Here is a 16,229-nt window from a genome sequence, read left to right as displayed (position 1 = left end):
TCAAGCATGACAGAGACAAAATGAGAAAAGCAACAAAAATAATTTCTGTAAATATGATAATTATACAGATGAAAACCTTTAAGTAGAGTCAGCTACATAGTAGAGTTCGTTCTTGCTATGATTAACAGAACAGTAAGCCTACTTATTCTCAGCAAAGAATTTCCTTGTCTCCTCAAAAATCATTCCAAACTTTGGAATGTCCTTTTGAAGGACTAATTCGCATTGCTGAAAGAGTTTTTCAGTGTTGCTCAGGACTTCATCTCCCAAAGAACTTAAAGATTAAACTCACTTTAAAAATTAAATACCACCATCACAATCAGTGGGCTTAGCTTCTACTTAAGAAAAAACACCAGCTTTTGCAGGAAAAGGCCTTAGGATGAGGCTGCCAATGAGACTGACACTGTAATGGTGGGGTGGGGTGGGCTGGGCTGCGATAAACTGGGTGCTATGAATGAAGTAGATACTGCTATAAAGGACACAAAAATTATGGTAAATGGCAATAATTTTTCATTCGCTAGTGTTTGCACTTGATCTGATCCAGTGTTCTAAACGTTACATTTTTGTATTATCTTTCTGTGTTGCAACATTTTCTGTGTCTCTAATGTCATTTGGAAGGAGTAGGGTTTTGTTCTGTTATTGAAGATGTGTAATAGGGGTGATTAAAATATTAGGATTCCTGATTGTTAATAGAAGAAATGTGTTTTGATTTTTACAACTCATTTTTATCACTGAAAGTAATATTTCAAGTCCTTTTCTTCTGCAAGGTTGGCAATTACAGACAGAGAGCCCTAAAACCAATGCACCTTTTGTCAGAAATAAACATGGGATGCGATTATAACAGGTGAGGGAGAACGCTGTTTTCCTCCCCCCCCCATTCCTTGCCGAAGAGGTGCCTGGGTGGTAGTAGCATTATTTGTGCTGCTCTGCTTTAAGAATCTCTCCTCTCATCTTAGTTCTGGGATGGATGCTTGCACTTCTTTGTGCACTACTGTTTCAGAAACTGAGATTCCTGCCTTGCTAATTTGTAATCTTCATGCCTTCAGCCCACTGTGCTTCAGTACATCTAGAGCTATCAAGCTGGCCAAACAACATCTGGGAAATATGTATGCTTAGAGAGTTTCCTGTATAAATAACTTTATCAAATAAAGTCAATAATAAACAAAAAAAAGATGAGAACAAATTTTTAGAGTATAATAGATATAATCAGTTTAGATACTTCATCATATTTTCCTGCATTCCTCAGAAACTAATTTAGTTGCTACACAGAGAAAATATTAAAACACAGAATGTAGCTTACATCTATTGGAAATAAAACTGTTTTTTTTTTAAAGAACTATTAGACATAAGACACAAAGGATCAGTAACCTTCTCATTAACCTCTCAAAATGGGATCCATTCCAAGCTAGGCTTGAAAATGTTCCCTCTCTGAAAACTACCATGCAGTCTTACCAGTTAATTGTTATCCTTATCAAAGAATGACCCACATTAACATTTAGCTTGAGGTTATTAGCATATTTATAAAAATAAAAAAGAAAAAAGTGACCAACATTGTTCATGTTGCTGCCCTTTAGAGTATGGAAAAAGAGAATGCAGCAAGTGTACTTAGGAAAAAAAATGTTTAAAATCATGTTCAAACACTCACAGTTTCATGCTTGTGGACTGCTGACTGAACAAGAACTACTTTCAGACATAAGACATTCTGTTTCACTATGCTTTTCTTTCTTGATGTAAACAACATTAAGCTAGTTAACATAGACCACTGGATGGGGACAGAGGTCACAGTATAATCTCTCCATTTCGGTGCATTGAGATTAATGAGGCCAGCAAAATACTCTTCTGTGGTTCTTCCATGTGATAGCAGTTTTCTGGTGACATCATGGAAGGCATTCTAATATTGTGATATATGGATTACTTTTCAGAGGATCAGAACTTGGGATGTGCTGAATGTGTTGGCAAAAATTCAAGCATTTCTGAGCCTAGGGAATGCATGCCAGCTCATGAGTAATGGAAGCATTTTAGCTCCTGACCTGACAATTGCCTACAAAGAGATATATGCTCTGAACACTGCCCCCGAAAGGGCTCTCCTCCCCCTTTTCCTCCCCTCTCCCTGTCAAAAACCCACCAACAAACTGGAAAACCAAACTCCGGACAATAGCACAGTTTTGGCAAACTTCCCAAACAGTTCTGAGAATAAGAGTACGATCAGCCTTAAGAAAAGGATTAATTTCCATCAAAGATAATAGATATGGGATGTGTACTTTGAATCTGTAACATTGGTAGAAACAGAGAGTAGACAACGCAGAAACAAGTAAAAGTGATGTAATCCATAATACCAACCCCAACCGCTAACAATTGTTCCACAAAAGAAATGGCTAGGGAAAATCACATGGGGTCAAGTCAAGCAGAGAACTAAACCGCACCACTAAATTGCCTGATGGTGTTCCTATTAAGCAGAACTGCCCTCCCCATTATGCAGCACTTACTGCAATTAAGTATAGTTTGGCATAAATTAGTTCTCTGGGAAATGACCCAATCATCAGGTTTCATCAATTAAGCCTTTCTTGTATAAACAGCATGTACTGTGTTTAGAAGACAAAGTCAGTGCAATTTTCTTTGCTTATCCCACTGAACACAGGTCTCAAAGACATCTAGAAACCTTGATAAATCCCACATTTATTTCTATGTTTTCATTCTCCTTGGTTTAACAGCTATATCAACTTTGTTGTTTTGTTTCTTTCAAGCACTTGAAAGGAGTTGTCTCTTACCTGCTAATACCCTAGTGTAATAACCACCACAGCACTGATGTTTCGGTTGCACAGCATGTATCTGACCACCACAGCAAACCCCTGGTGAATTAAGAATAAATGGAATGTACTTGTCCTCACAGCATTGGAAGCCAGGTTTATTGTCGTGCAGAATCCCATTACAACATACCTAGAAGTAGTTAAAAAAAATAAAAAATCAGTAAGGCAATATCTGTTAAACAGAACATAATATGTCCTCCAGCAAAACAACGTATATGAAAACATGTACAACACATCCTAGTACGGACACTAATATGACTGCAGTCAAATAAAATGTAACTTTTCTAAAATCCTGTGCCCTCCAGCATTATCAGACTTCAATAAACTGCTGTGTGTCTGACAGAATGTTGCTATTTTGTGGCTTTGAACCATCCTGCACCTTAATAAAATAGTCCATTAATAGGAATCATCTTCCTATGCCTTACAGGCTGTTTGAGTCTCTCAACACGGAGTAGATTGCAATATGTAGATATAAGCCATAATTACCTTATCCTTTTCTTTTCTCCCCAGTTCTTATTTATTTATTTATTCACTCATTGATGATGAAACATGTCATCTGAAACCCTTACAACTAAAAAACAGTATTTCCCAATATGAGCTTTTGGGTTTTCTTTCACATAAAAATAAGTGGAATTCTCTTCTTATAGCACATGATCACTTATTTATGACCACAGTTCTTCAGACAATCCGATCTCAAGAGAATAGCATTTATATAGGGATTTCTTTTTTCCAAATAAAATTTACATGGAAATGAATTTTGAAAAGGTCTTTTAACTGTGGACTTCTTTCTAGGTGCTGTCGAGAAAATTATACGCTTGAGCAATCAAATAATTATTTGTACATTTACTCCCGTGTCGATGGACTGGCATGCTGCAGACACGGTAAACCATACAGAACAGTTAGTAGAATCGTCCTAAAAATTGTAACCTCAGAACCTACAGTCAGTGCAACTTGTATTAGCCAGAAGGTTGCCTCTTAACAGCTAGACAGCAAATGCAGTTGGCAGTACAGCACAGAAGTTAGCGCAGAGCTGCTCCTTTGTTTTCTTTCGACATGGAGCACTTCTGCTCCTTACTTAACCACGTTCTAAATCAGGTTATCTTAGCAGCAAAGAAAGAAAGGGTTCCTCTAGAAGGATCTTTTGTTTACCTAGGTACTTTAGTTACTAGCTAACAAAAAACTTTACGAAATGTATATTACTAGTCTCAGGACATCTAATTTGTATTACATTCATGATGTTAACATAAATATGTACATGCAAGAAAAAAATTATGACTTTTCTTAAGTCATAAACAAATTCTTTCTGACTTCTACGTGAATACATGATGCTTTGTTTTGTTCAGTTTTGAATGGCCTTTACTCAACCACCCTTGGGAGTATTAGGTCAGGTTCTGAAGTTACAATTCACAATGCATAAACAATATGTAACCGAAAATTAACACGAGGCAGGGCAGAAGGCGTTCCTCTTTCCTCACTGTATTTTGAGGTTTTGTAACTTTATATTCTTTGTTCTGTCAAACAGCATTCTGCTGTTCCAGCACGCTTTCTCATTCAGCATGTTTTAGACTACCAATGTAGCTGAATTTTGTCATTTCCTGTTGAGGAATTTAGAGTCTCCGTAGGTCCTATTATATTATTTTGCTGTCCACCTTGTCACTGGTAATATAATCCAATCTTTGAATTTAATTAACCTACTGTTCTTTCTTCCAGATCATTAGTTAAGATGTCAAGACTCTGCTTTACACCTCTTCTCTGCTTCCCATCTTTTGGATATTTCTTTATGACTGGCACACACTCCAGGCTGAGTTTTTCTTCATTTACAATTGGGTCCAAAGCAACTTACAAGATTACCTGGTCTCTCTGTATTTCCAAGTAATTTAAAAGCATTCTTAAAGATATCAAATCAAGTACTATCATGCTGTCCTCAGAAGATCACATTTAGCAACAACTCTTGACACTTGGAAAGAATAGCCTCTGTCCTGTCCTTTTTACTGCATCCTGAGCTTGAGACACCAGAGGCAGTAAACGCTGAATGCACCTGCATGAAAGGAGGCCAAATACATGTTCCTCACACATTGTTGGTCCCAATTTGTGTGCCCCTTGGGATCGTGTCTCCTGTGTGATCTGTCCAGCCCAATTTCTCCTCTTCTTTTCATGGATTTCATTTGTCATCCCTGTACTCTTTCCTTCTTTTCAGTGATGTACACCACCAAAATTTCACCCAAGCACAGTCTTTACATCTTTCAGATAAAGAAACTTGCACATCTTTGGCATTATCCAGGCTCAAGTGCTTGAGCAGCCATTTTACTTTCCATGCGGTGTTTCCAGTTTTAAGAAACACCCCTTCTCTTGTGAATCCTCAGTAGAAACAGCTGCTCTGCATATTTCACACAGATACTGGGAGGGCCATTTTATTACTAACTTTAAAGCGTTCTGGTTGGAGCAGTATTTATAAGATTGTATTATTACTGGTGTCTCTCCTTTTCCTCCTTAATTCCCTCAAAAAAACCCCTGGCTGAACACTCAGGTATGTTACAGCAGTTTCAGCAGCTACCTTTCCTTGTTAAAAATGATTTAAGATCTTCAGTATTTTTCAGTACCCTATAGGCAGCTTCCAAAAAGGGGTCCAGTCAGCTCTAAAACACATTCAGACTCTCATCTGGCATTACCGATTGATATAGTTGGTGCTATTATTATGTAGCTCCATAACATCCTCTGCAGTCAGCTGTAAATTGTTAAATAACACTTTTTTGGCAGTCCTGTAAAGATAGTTAGTTTCTATTTGCATTGATATTCAGACCAGGGATTCTGCATTATCAATCCATAAAATAAAATGCATTCAAGTAATGCTAAAATTATGTCATTGACAAGGAAGAAAAGCAGATGGATTGAAAGTTATAGTGGCGAAAGGTTATTATTATCTCATCCTCTTAGATCTAAAAGCGACAGTCCCAACTGGATGGTGTTACTATGTACACGAGAGGAGAAGCCTCGTAGCAATCAGATACAGTGATACCAACATTTTAGCCAGGTTGTAGATCTCACCCTCGTAGAGAGGGTTGAATGCTTGACATACGCTTGCTAACCAGGAGATCTTTACTATCTGTGGAGACAATACAAAATGTTCATCCTTAGCTACCATGGGAGCCCTTAAAAACATTGGTAGACTGAGTTATGTACAACTCAAACCTGTGGTTATCCTCCCATCCAAGCACACAGAGGGATTGTGACCCAGGAGCACAGGGACTGGGAAGGGCTGGGCATAAAGAAAGGCTTGTAACGACACCTGAGAAAGGCCCAGTTAGCCATGACACTAGCACAGAGTAACTAGCTATCAAATCTGGCAGCAAGATTACACAATATTTTAACAATTTTTTAAAAATACTCCAAACTTAGTGATGCAGCTCTCTTTTAATTAAAATCGTGTCGTCCCTGATCCCTCTGCTTGCTGAAGACTTTGCTGAAGGATATTATCTGGCCTTATGGACACATGCCAGTTGAGCTAGGACTGATTTACTCAAATAAACAGATGTGCTAGGCAGCCATGTTTATCCTTCTTGTCAAACGCTTGCTGCCAGAGCCACTTTGTGAAATAGCAATTCACAAAACACTCTAAGGAATTCCTATTAGCTGCAGGAGTTCATTAAAAATTTCTGCCTGTGGAGCGAACACCAGAGTAATGATTGACCCATCATGTTCTCATGTGAGAAGTACTATTTTAAATTAGCAAGGCTCATACTTTTTTACTTAAATTATCTCTGAATCTACATAGACACCCTTTTTTGCTAAGTATACTTACCCATTTCTTTTCTCAAACTGCTGTTCTCTTTTGCTAACTGGTAGAGCCTTAGATCTAAAATCCATGAGCAGAAATTATTGTTATTCTGTTACAAATCACTATATATTATCTTACTAAAATGCATTTAATTTCCTGTCTTTCAGGTGTGTTACAACACACACTATACATGAAGTGTTATCTTCTTAAAGGTTCTCTAAGCCTGAAAGAACTTAAAAAGCATTTGCGCAATATTGCTAGTAATAGTAATAGTAAATGTTACATAAATAATGACGGAATATCCTTCACCAATGTCAAAATGTGTTAGTTTGCTCTCCTGAAAATGGCGATTTTGAGGCTAGCTATCAAGCCATCATTTTGCTCCTCCTATCCTTAAAGAGAAGAGTCCTGCTAGTGTTTTTAACAAATGGCACCTGTTAATTGTGGTGAGTAAAGGGGTAAGCCTGTACCTCCTAGTAATGTCAGAGTTACATTTGGTTAGTTCATTAACACAGATTTATACAGCTTGTTGCTACTGAAAATAAAAAGTGCTGAAGCTGTATTAACACCATCAGTCAGGACCCTTTTAACCACTGATGTTCATACTCCTGAGCCATTGTGTATGGAAATTATTAGCCTTTATGCCACTATTTTAATTACATTTTTACTGTACCTGTCTCATTATTTTCAATGTTCACCTCAGGATGCCAGTAACAACAGAAAGACCGTTCAGTAGCTACACGGCTAACGCAGGAATGGCTTCCCCATCAGTACGTACTGAGATTACGCTCCCTGACGGGTGAAGCTAGTGCAGGTTCCCTTGCTAATTGAAGTACAGCTCTGCAGATCTCATGATCTGTGCTCTGTAAGCTGATGTCTGTTTTGAGATTTCAAATATGGATAGAGTTATGCATCACTCCTTACTGAAAACAGCTAGGAAAAGACTGTCAATTTTGGCAGCTTGGAAACACCCAAGCAGCACAGGTTACTGTTAAAGGTACAGAGGACACAGGGACCCTCCTGGCAGCTAACAAAATTCATCATGAGAGTGTATTCTCAGCTTTTCTGCATAACTACACACAAAAAACCCTTTCTAAATTCTTTCTGCTCTCAAGAATTATAAATCTACCCAAGTCTGATTACAAACACCAAGGTAAGGATACCAGGCACAGCACTATGTTAGCTTTAGTTAAAATAACAAAGATTTCTGACTTTGAAGCAAAAAACTGGATTAACAACTAGAAACAAGAAGTAGGGATCTGATGCAAAGATTATTTAGGGTAGTAGGAATCTTTTTTGGTCTTCATTAGGCTTAATATCAGGCGTACATGAGCCCATGAATGTGCATGTACACATGTCCCTTGTAGTGAAAAGGTCATTTGCTCTTTTAGAGATTCCCAAGACAGCTCTGAGCAGGCTGGTTAATTTACACAGCACAGTGCTATGCAGAGGTACTAACCTGGATCCCAAAGGCAGCGCACACATACTGGTGCAACCCTGCACCCAGGCTATTTATCACTGCCTTTCTGACATAACCACACTACTTAGCTGGATGCAACTCATCCAATGCTAGATGAAGAGTCTCCTTATCCCTCTCTGCTGTGCAATGAAAACACACCCTTGTATTTCTATTACTGAAAAGCTTTGGTTTCCATGGATGGAGGGAATTATATTTTGGTGATCTCTTATGTAGATAAGAAATGATAACTAACTAGTCCCTCTTTTTCTGCAGCGCCTTACAATTGCAAGTTGACGATGCCAAATTTAATCCATAAATCCAGAAGGAAATATTAATAAACAACCTAAAACATACCTCCAAATTATTTTTGTATAAAAGGCCTAGTTTTCCTTTTATTTTATACTCCTGAATTCAAGGAAATTGTAAGAGGGAAGTTAGGCCCATTGTGCCTTGTATACAAGATGCAATGAATCACTTGAGCAAAAGTGGGAACTTCACAACCTATTTGTTTATCGTAACTATCTATATGCAACCTGCCTGCTTTTTCTGACCAGCGTATCATCAAACAAACAAAAAACCTGTTTATTATTGTGGATCTGAACGTTACTTAAGCTGCTCAGCATTTAACTCTCAGTGGCATCTCTTTGCATTTCTCTTTAGAACAAGCGTATGCTGGTCAGTGTTGCTTTTCTTCAACTGTAGAATCTAAAGACCACATATACTAGCATTAAATGCTTCAGCATTATAGCTGGCATAGATTGGCATTGAATTCTATAAAAGTGGGACAGAGGGCTGCCACATAAGGTCTTACGTTCTCCCTGTCCCAGACTCTAGTTTAAGAGGAACACGGATGCGCCAAGACCTCTAACAGATATTTTGGATGGCTGCTGGGTGTACACATAGCAAACCAGGCAAAGCAGCGGGAGGGGGATTTCAATCAATTCACCCACAAAAATTACTCCTATTTCATTTTATGTATGAGTGCTTCAGTTTCCTGTGGACCTTCCAGTCATTTATTATATGACCATTACTTAACCAAACAGCACCCACTCCTAATGACAGCCTCTGAGAATACAGAGAGACCATTATAAGAAAATAATAAAAAATTAATTAGAAAAAAATAGAAAGTCAGGAAGCTATAAAGGGACAGCCTCCAAGCTCAAAGTTACCATAAACACACGAAGGCTAAAAAAAAAAACCAAAAACGGAGGGAAAAAACTTCTAAAATCAATATAATACACATTTGACTCATACACATGCCAAGATCTATTAAAAAGTCTACCAGGCCAAAAACTTGAAATAAGTAAATTTACCTTTTAGAACAAAGGATTGCCCATAATTCACTTGCAAGATTTCAGAAATATATATGTTTAGTATAATATTGCTTTCAACAGAACTCAAAAGCTAAAGCTACATTGGCTGGAGTAATTTATATTTTGATTTGAACCCCTCAAATAACTCACTTCCTTAATTACTGTCTTGTCTGACAGGGAATCTTGTGAATACATATTGTTTGCTTTAGTCATGGAAGATGTGATGATGCCTTTGACAAATAGGGACGCTATTTCATTACATTAAATCTTACTCTCAAACTAAGAGTTTTCTACCTCATTTGTCAATAAAAACCATTACAGGCTCCCGCGACGCTATTGATCCTACTCCTAAACAGGAACTCATATGAAGATTAACCTGAAAATAGCCATAATTTAAAAATACATCTGACAAACCACAATGGATCCCATTCAGAGCTGCTCATCATTGTCATGTAACAGCCACCCACTTGTAGATGCATCTAAATAGATTTTCTGTACTGGAGAATCTGGTCATTAAGCATTTAGCCAAGGAACAAGTCGAGGGCGGAGGCAAAACAGCAAGTCATGTTAATAACCACTGTTGGCCATGTAGGGTTTGAGAAATGATGCCTCACACAGAGAGCAGCTTTATAGTTTTACTAATGTTTTTGAAATTCTGCGTACACCTAGAAAATTTCCTATGGCCGTTAAGTGGTCCAATACAATCACTTGATGCCAAAGGAGTCATATGAACAACTATCATACGCTCCACAGATACCTGAATACTTGAGCAGACAAAAAAATCTCCTCTAGTAGTTTACAGTGTGTGATCTATGGCACACAGCTAAGCAAAACTGATTGTTCCAAGTGGGATACAAAAATACATACAGGGATCTATATACTTATATACCCACCACGTAATTTGTCACAATGGGATTGATCAGTGGATTCAAGGGGTTGGAACTGAGATTCCTCACACTTCCATTACACATGGCTTGTGAGATATACTTTGGATCAGATACAGCCTGATTCCTTGGGATGAACATCTGCACTATGCATGTGGAGCAAAGTTTTCTGACGAGAAGAAACTTCAGCTGCATATTTGTGAAATGAGTTGGTCCACAGACTGGTTGGGAGCCTGAAGTCCCCATCCAGAGCTGGACTGTATTTGAAGGGGTTTTGAAACACAGGTTCTGTCTTAGCTTCCTGTGCAAGGGATTTAATTCACGTGTATTAAAACCACTTCTACCTTGAACCAGCATGTAGTAAATGAAATCAATCTGGAGATTCACTTCAGAACTGTGCTATTGCTCCAAACTGAAGTGTTAAAGCAAGATACATTCATAAATGCTAACGGATTCATTTCTTCTGAAAAGAGAAATAAAGTCAACAATCACAGACTTAAGACAACAGAATCACTTGTTATCAGATGACTCACATGCACTGTTGGAGATTTTTGCACAGCTATCCCTGTACTGAGCTCAAACATCCATATTCGATTTTCAAAGTTTCAAGATGCGTATCACAGCCTTGATTTTAAAATATCAAAAGATGCAGAACCCTCCACTTCTCTTCCTCCGATAACCGAAGAGGTTTGGTTTACAGACTTATTCCTAAAAGTGTAATTTTTCATTACATCGCTAACTTAAGAATATACATATACCTTCAATTCTGGATGATAACACACTTCTCCACAGATATTTTCATGCTTGTTACATTCTAATGATATGCACATTCTATTACTTTTGCTGCTTCTTGGAGTCTTTGATGCGGTACACCTCTGCCACGCTTTACGTAAGAGTTCATATCCCAGGATAATGCCATTTGGCTGTCCTGGTGATGCCCAGTTGATTTGAAGAGATCTACAATAAGCAGAAAAATTAACATCTGTTAAACCATTTAAAGTATTTATGCTTCTGTGGATACTTACATTAAAGGATTAGCACACAGTAGTTCCATTTCATACTAGTTCACATGGAGTGAAATATTTTCAACTGTCCAAAATGTTCCTCTGGATTTCACAGCTGCTTTAATAACCAAAGGGTGTAAAAGTTTGAAAAAAGTGTCAATATATGATAATACTCCAGGAAAATAAATCGCACATGCAATCCAAGTCCTTAAAGGTTGCTATTTAAAAGACATCTCGTTCATACTTCTGGAAACTTACGTGTAATAAACTTTTGAGCATTTTACTCATTTCATTTCAGTGGTAGGAGAAAGGATTCAATATGCCTTCCTGGTCCTCTAGCAAAGGTGTACTTGAACTATTTTTGTGGCTGGCGTGACTGTTCCATTCTCAGATAGGAAGCTGGTGGAGGACAGGCAGTCAGGAGGCAAAAGACCACCCTTTGCCTTCTGAGCTGTAGCCAGTGCAGCTTACTCACCTCATGCTCAGTCACCATTTAGAATAGATTTGTATTCATCTGGTCTTTTCTCTTTCAAAAAAATCATACAAAAAGTATGTTGCTCTGAACTGTATTCTTCATCAAAGAATTAAAAGAAAGTAAGAACTCATCAGAGTACCAGTAAACACTTCTGGGTTTAAATATTTTCATTGACATAAAATCAGAAGTACAAAATGCAAGTGTTTTTCAAAAGTAAGACTCAAGACTTCTGATGTTGAGTGCAAAAGTATAACTGCAGCAGCCCACAAAAGACTGTTGGTGATTTCAGGTTTGATATCAGACCATCATTAGTTTAAGGCAGAAGGTATCTTAAAGGAAAAATTATGTTAAACTGTAGCATGCCTGTCACTACTAAAAATGTGCAGGTGTTGGCTCTAAAATCTCACTTAGTATTACAATTTAAAAAAAAAATATGTCCAATGGGACATTTCAGACAGAAATTTGCTCTGCCTTTTATAATGTACACATTTTACATGGGAATTTCAAATGAAAACGTCATTTTTTTGCATAATCATTCTGGAATGCTGCATAAGACAAATTTCTTTCATGATGACTTTCTTTGGGTGAAGAAGGAGAGCCCAATGCTACATGGAGGACTGACAACATTGCACAGTATACACTTAGACTCCAAATACCTCTTTTTAATCTCCATGTCCCAATTACACAGCCACTGTCAGAATGCCAGTGACATCATAAATTAGCATTAATTTAAAGTGAAAATCTTACGGTGAAACAGCAGCTGCTGAGATAAACTTTGACATCTTAACAGAATAAAAATAACTGAACTATTATTTCACTTCCTTGAGGTATAAACAGAGGAATACACACAGCAATAAGCCTTTGCAGAACAGGAATTAATGTCACCTATGAAGGAATAACTTCACAGGTGACTTGTAGAGTCACCATTATCATTCCAAGGTCTTCATCTGAACCAGATTTAATTCCATATTCTGTACACGGCTATTTTTGATTCACTACATATTCTCCCACATGCACATGAACACACACACACGTCTACATTTAATGACGTTACAGGACCTAACTTAAAAAAAATAAAAGCAGGAAAATATATTGTATAAGCTTCAGAAAAAAAGATAAAAAGAAAAGGAAAAGAAGGGTAGTACTTCAACCTGTATAAATGCCATTGTAACTCTCTCCAGGTCTTTGCACAGTATAGATCACAGGAGCAAAAAAAGCATTTCAAGTCATATTTTTGAATTATTTGCTTTCTTCAAGTTTCAATCAGACCCTTGAGGGTATATTTTCAAAGTATCGTGCCGGTTTTTGCAGTTTTGCAAGGCATATTTCTCTCTAAAATAATTTCAAATTAGGCCTAAGAATTGATGCTATGATCTGAACAGTTTGCCTTTTCTTCAGAGTTCGGCATGTATTTCTTTCCTTTAACAGGCAATTACTTTATTATTATTCAATTTATAGATAGAGATTTGGGGTGGACACAGCCTGGTATTGTATAAAGCTGCAGCTGCACGAAGAAATCACATGGCTTGGGAATTCACTGACCGGTGCCACTGAAAGTGTAAAACTCAGTATGATCTCCCAATAAAACCGCAGCTGTACCCACTCACAAATAAGAAGACTCCTTCACAATTTTATGAACGTTTCAGTTATGTCTACACCTTCTGATGTTTCCCACCCATGACAAATTGCGGCGGTTTCAAAACATCACAGCAGGAACACTGCATGGCTCAGTTGATAGAAATCAGCAGGGTTTCCTTGGGACTGCAGAGGCTTTTTGACATGCCCCCATCTGAAGAAATGCCTCAGACTGAGCTGAGAACCTTCTTGAGCAGGTGCAGATTTAGTGGACATGATGGGTGCTTTAGCTTGCAGCCAGCTGTATCACATATGGCACATTTGATATAGCTGCCGAAACATGGGGATGGAGCCTGCCCGCCCTTTTCCTTCTCCTCGTCCCCAGTTACTCCCTCTCAGGTAAACCGGAGGTGTGTGTATGCTGGTAAGCGCCCACAGCCCAAACTACAGAAGCAGACTTGCAAATTCTGGGCGCAGGTGGATGTACAACACATAGCATGTGGCATTTAGTTCTTGCCTACCCAGAGAAAAAACACTTCGAGCATGTGCAATTTATGACAGTTCAAATGCTGGGTGAGTCCCTTCTGTGACTGCTGTCAACGTGGTGAAAATACTGAAGTAGAGACAAGGCAGCCTAACCAGGTTCACAGAAAAGAACTCCTTCAGACTACAAGGTCCACGAGGCACTGCAACACTTCCAGGAGATAAAGAAAAAAATCAAACTGATCCACAAAGGTGTATTTGCTTTTGGTGCAACAGAGCACACTGAAATCCTTTGGCTCAAGCATGTGAAGACAATTCATTCTGACGTGTCCAGGTAGAAATATTACTTTTTTTAAATCCATGAAAAATAACAGTATTTCAGAGTTTTGAGCTCACATCAGAAACATTTTAGTAAATCAGACTTTGGAAAGGAAATTCTGTTTTTTGCCTACTTCAAGTACCAGCAGCTTCAAGTGTCCATGAGTCATGAGAAGAACTGATTTTTTTTTTTTCTCAACACAGTAGTAAAGGTTTAACCATGGAGATTAAAAATATAATAAGGCCTCACTTTTGAATCTTGAGAATGAATTTTGTGCTAGTCTCATCACATACAAGTGTTAAATTTAAAAAAAATCACATTAAATCTAAGATTCAATGACTTTACTTTCAGGAACCAGAATTAAAAAAAAATCACAGAAAAATCACAAGATTCACTTGACATTCTTAAGGTAGGGAACACTGCTATTATTAATGACCAGGGGATAAAATAATTTCCTCATCACGAGACCACACATACTGAGCAACTGCTTTGGCAATATTGCAAAAGAGTTAACTACCTGCTGTATCGTGGACTGCAGTGCTAACATAAATAGAGAGGCAGTATGACACCGTACGGGGAGTCTGATAAATAGCATTATGCTTCTGTTGTTGCTACAAACTACTTAGATAAATCTTTCTATGCTTTGTTTTTTCCCATTACTGAAGTAGGGAGAGCGGCCAGGTTTCCTGCATGGGAACACTGTCTTAAACATATTAGGGAAAGTACTATAAAAGTAAGCATACATGAGAAACCTTTGTGTTTTGCCTGTCCTCTGGATATTTCTGGTTAGCTTGTCATAGGTTGGCTGGATGTGACTCCACAACAATCTTCCCCAGCGTCGAATCTTTACTTACATAGTTATGAATCTCGTTATTTTTTTTAACCTCTGCCCATTTTTCCAGTATGGAAAATCAGACTTACTGGTCTTTAGTTCCCCAGTTCCCCACAGAGAAGTCTGCACTACATTGTCTCATCTTCTATTCCTCCTGTACCAAGACCAATTTAAAGGATATTTTACACAGCATAGTAGTTCGACACTTTCATATTTGAGCTTCTTTAGAACTCCTGACATCCCAACAATTTATTGCTATATGTTTTATCCATTTGTTCTAAAATCTCACTAACACATTAATTTGAAATAATTCCTCCACCTCATTCACCCATGAACAGCATCTGATACAGAAGCCTTCCTACGCCCCATGATACTGAACATCAAACCAAGGAATTCACCTAGGTTTTCTCCCATGGCCTTATATTATTTGTGTTTTCTATTATACCTTCATCAGGGTTTCTGGTTCCCCCCAAGGTACATAAAGGGCCCTGTCTTTCTTCATGAAGCTGTGAAGGATTTTCCCTGGTTTATGCCACGTGGTGTTTTCAGAGCCATCAACCTTTTAATTAAGCACTGAATAGAATTGCTGGCAGGGTTCATCTGGATTGTGCCTCAGTTTTCTGAAAGTAACAAAGCTGCTACTGAGCATTATTAGAAAAAAACCTAAAACATGCTATATTACAAGGAAAAAGAGAAAGAATAATTTATTTTAAAGGGGAATGAATTATTTTCCAACACACCACAAGAATTTAATCCATTACACAAACATTAGATCAACATACACATGCATGCAGTACTCCAAGAACTTTCTGAACTGTGTAATAAAATACAATACTTCTCTATAGAGACAAACGCTGAGGTCCTAACTTAAAAAAACAAAGCATATTAGATTTCAATTGGCTTTGTTTCTACCTAAATATGGCCAATGCAACTTCTCCACCTCCCCCAAAAGCCCCAAAACACAGACAAGAAACACAACAAACCAGAACCTGACTTAGGACTTCAGGATTGGGTGCCATAATGTTTTCTATTTGAAGTTTGGCATTATAAAATAATCATTCTAGGACTGCGACCTTTTGTGCCAAGTTTCAGCCTGAAGCTGAGTTATTAACTGTAAGGGGTGGAAAAGTAAGGTATTTATAATGGCTCCGGTGGTATAACCTTCATTAGAACGGTGTGGATGGAGCTGCTATCAGAAAGACTTCTAAGAAGTTGGTGGGTGAAATTATAATTTATGTCATGCAGCAGCTTGAGGCAAATTTTAAAACAATTATTTGTGAATGCTACAAAGACATTATCCTACAGC

The 16,229-nt window shown here is 37.9% G+C and overlaps 1 protein-coding gene across 1 annotated transcript in view; it reads right to left on the bottom strand.

Moving 5' to 3' along the window:
• USH2A (usherin) overlaps positions 1-16,229 on the bottom strand; it is a 392,064-nt gene that overhangs the window by 88,349 nt on the left and 287,486 nt on the right. The window contains exons 47-48 of the mRNA XM_054195462.1: positions 10,994-11,192; positions 2,766-2,934 (exon numbers count right to left, since the gene is read on the bottom strand). Coding sequence (XP_054051437.1) covers positions 2,766-2,934; positions 10,994-11,192 — 368 coding nt within the window. The remainder of the gene's footprint in view (positions 1-2,765; positions 2,935-10,993; positions 11,193-16,229) is intronic.

This window comes from Rissa tridactyla, chromosome 3, assembly GCF_028500815.1.
Source record: "Rissa tridactyla isolate bRisTri1 chromosome 3, bRisTri1.patW.cur.20221130, whole genome shotgun sequence".
Classification (NCBI taxonomy): Eukaryota; Metazoa; Chordata; class Aves; order Charadriiformes; family Laridae; genus Rissa; species Rissa tridactyla.
Note: the sequence above shows the minus strand (reverse complement) of the source record. Positions and strands in the feature narration are given on the sequence as shown.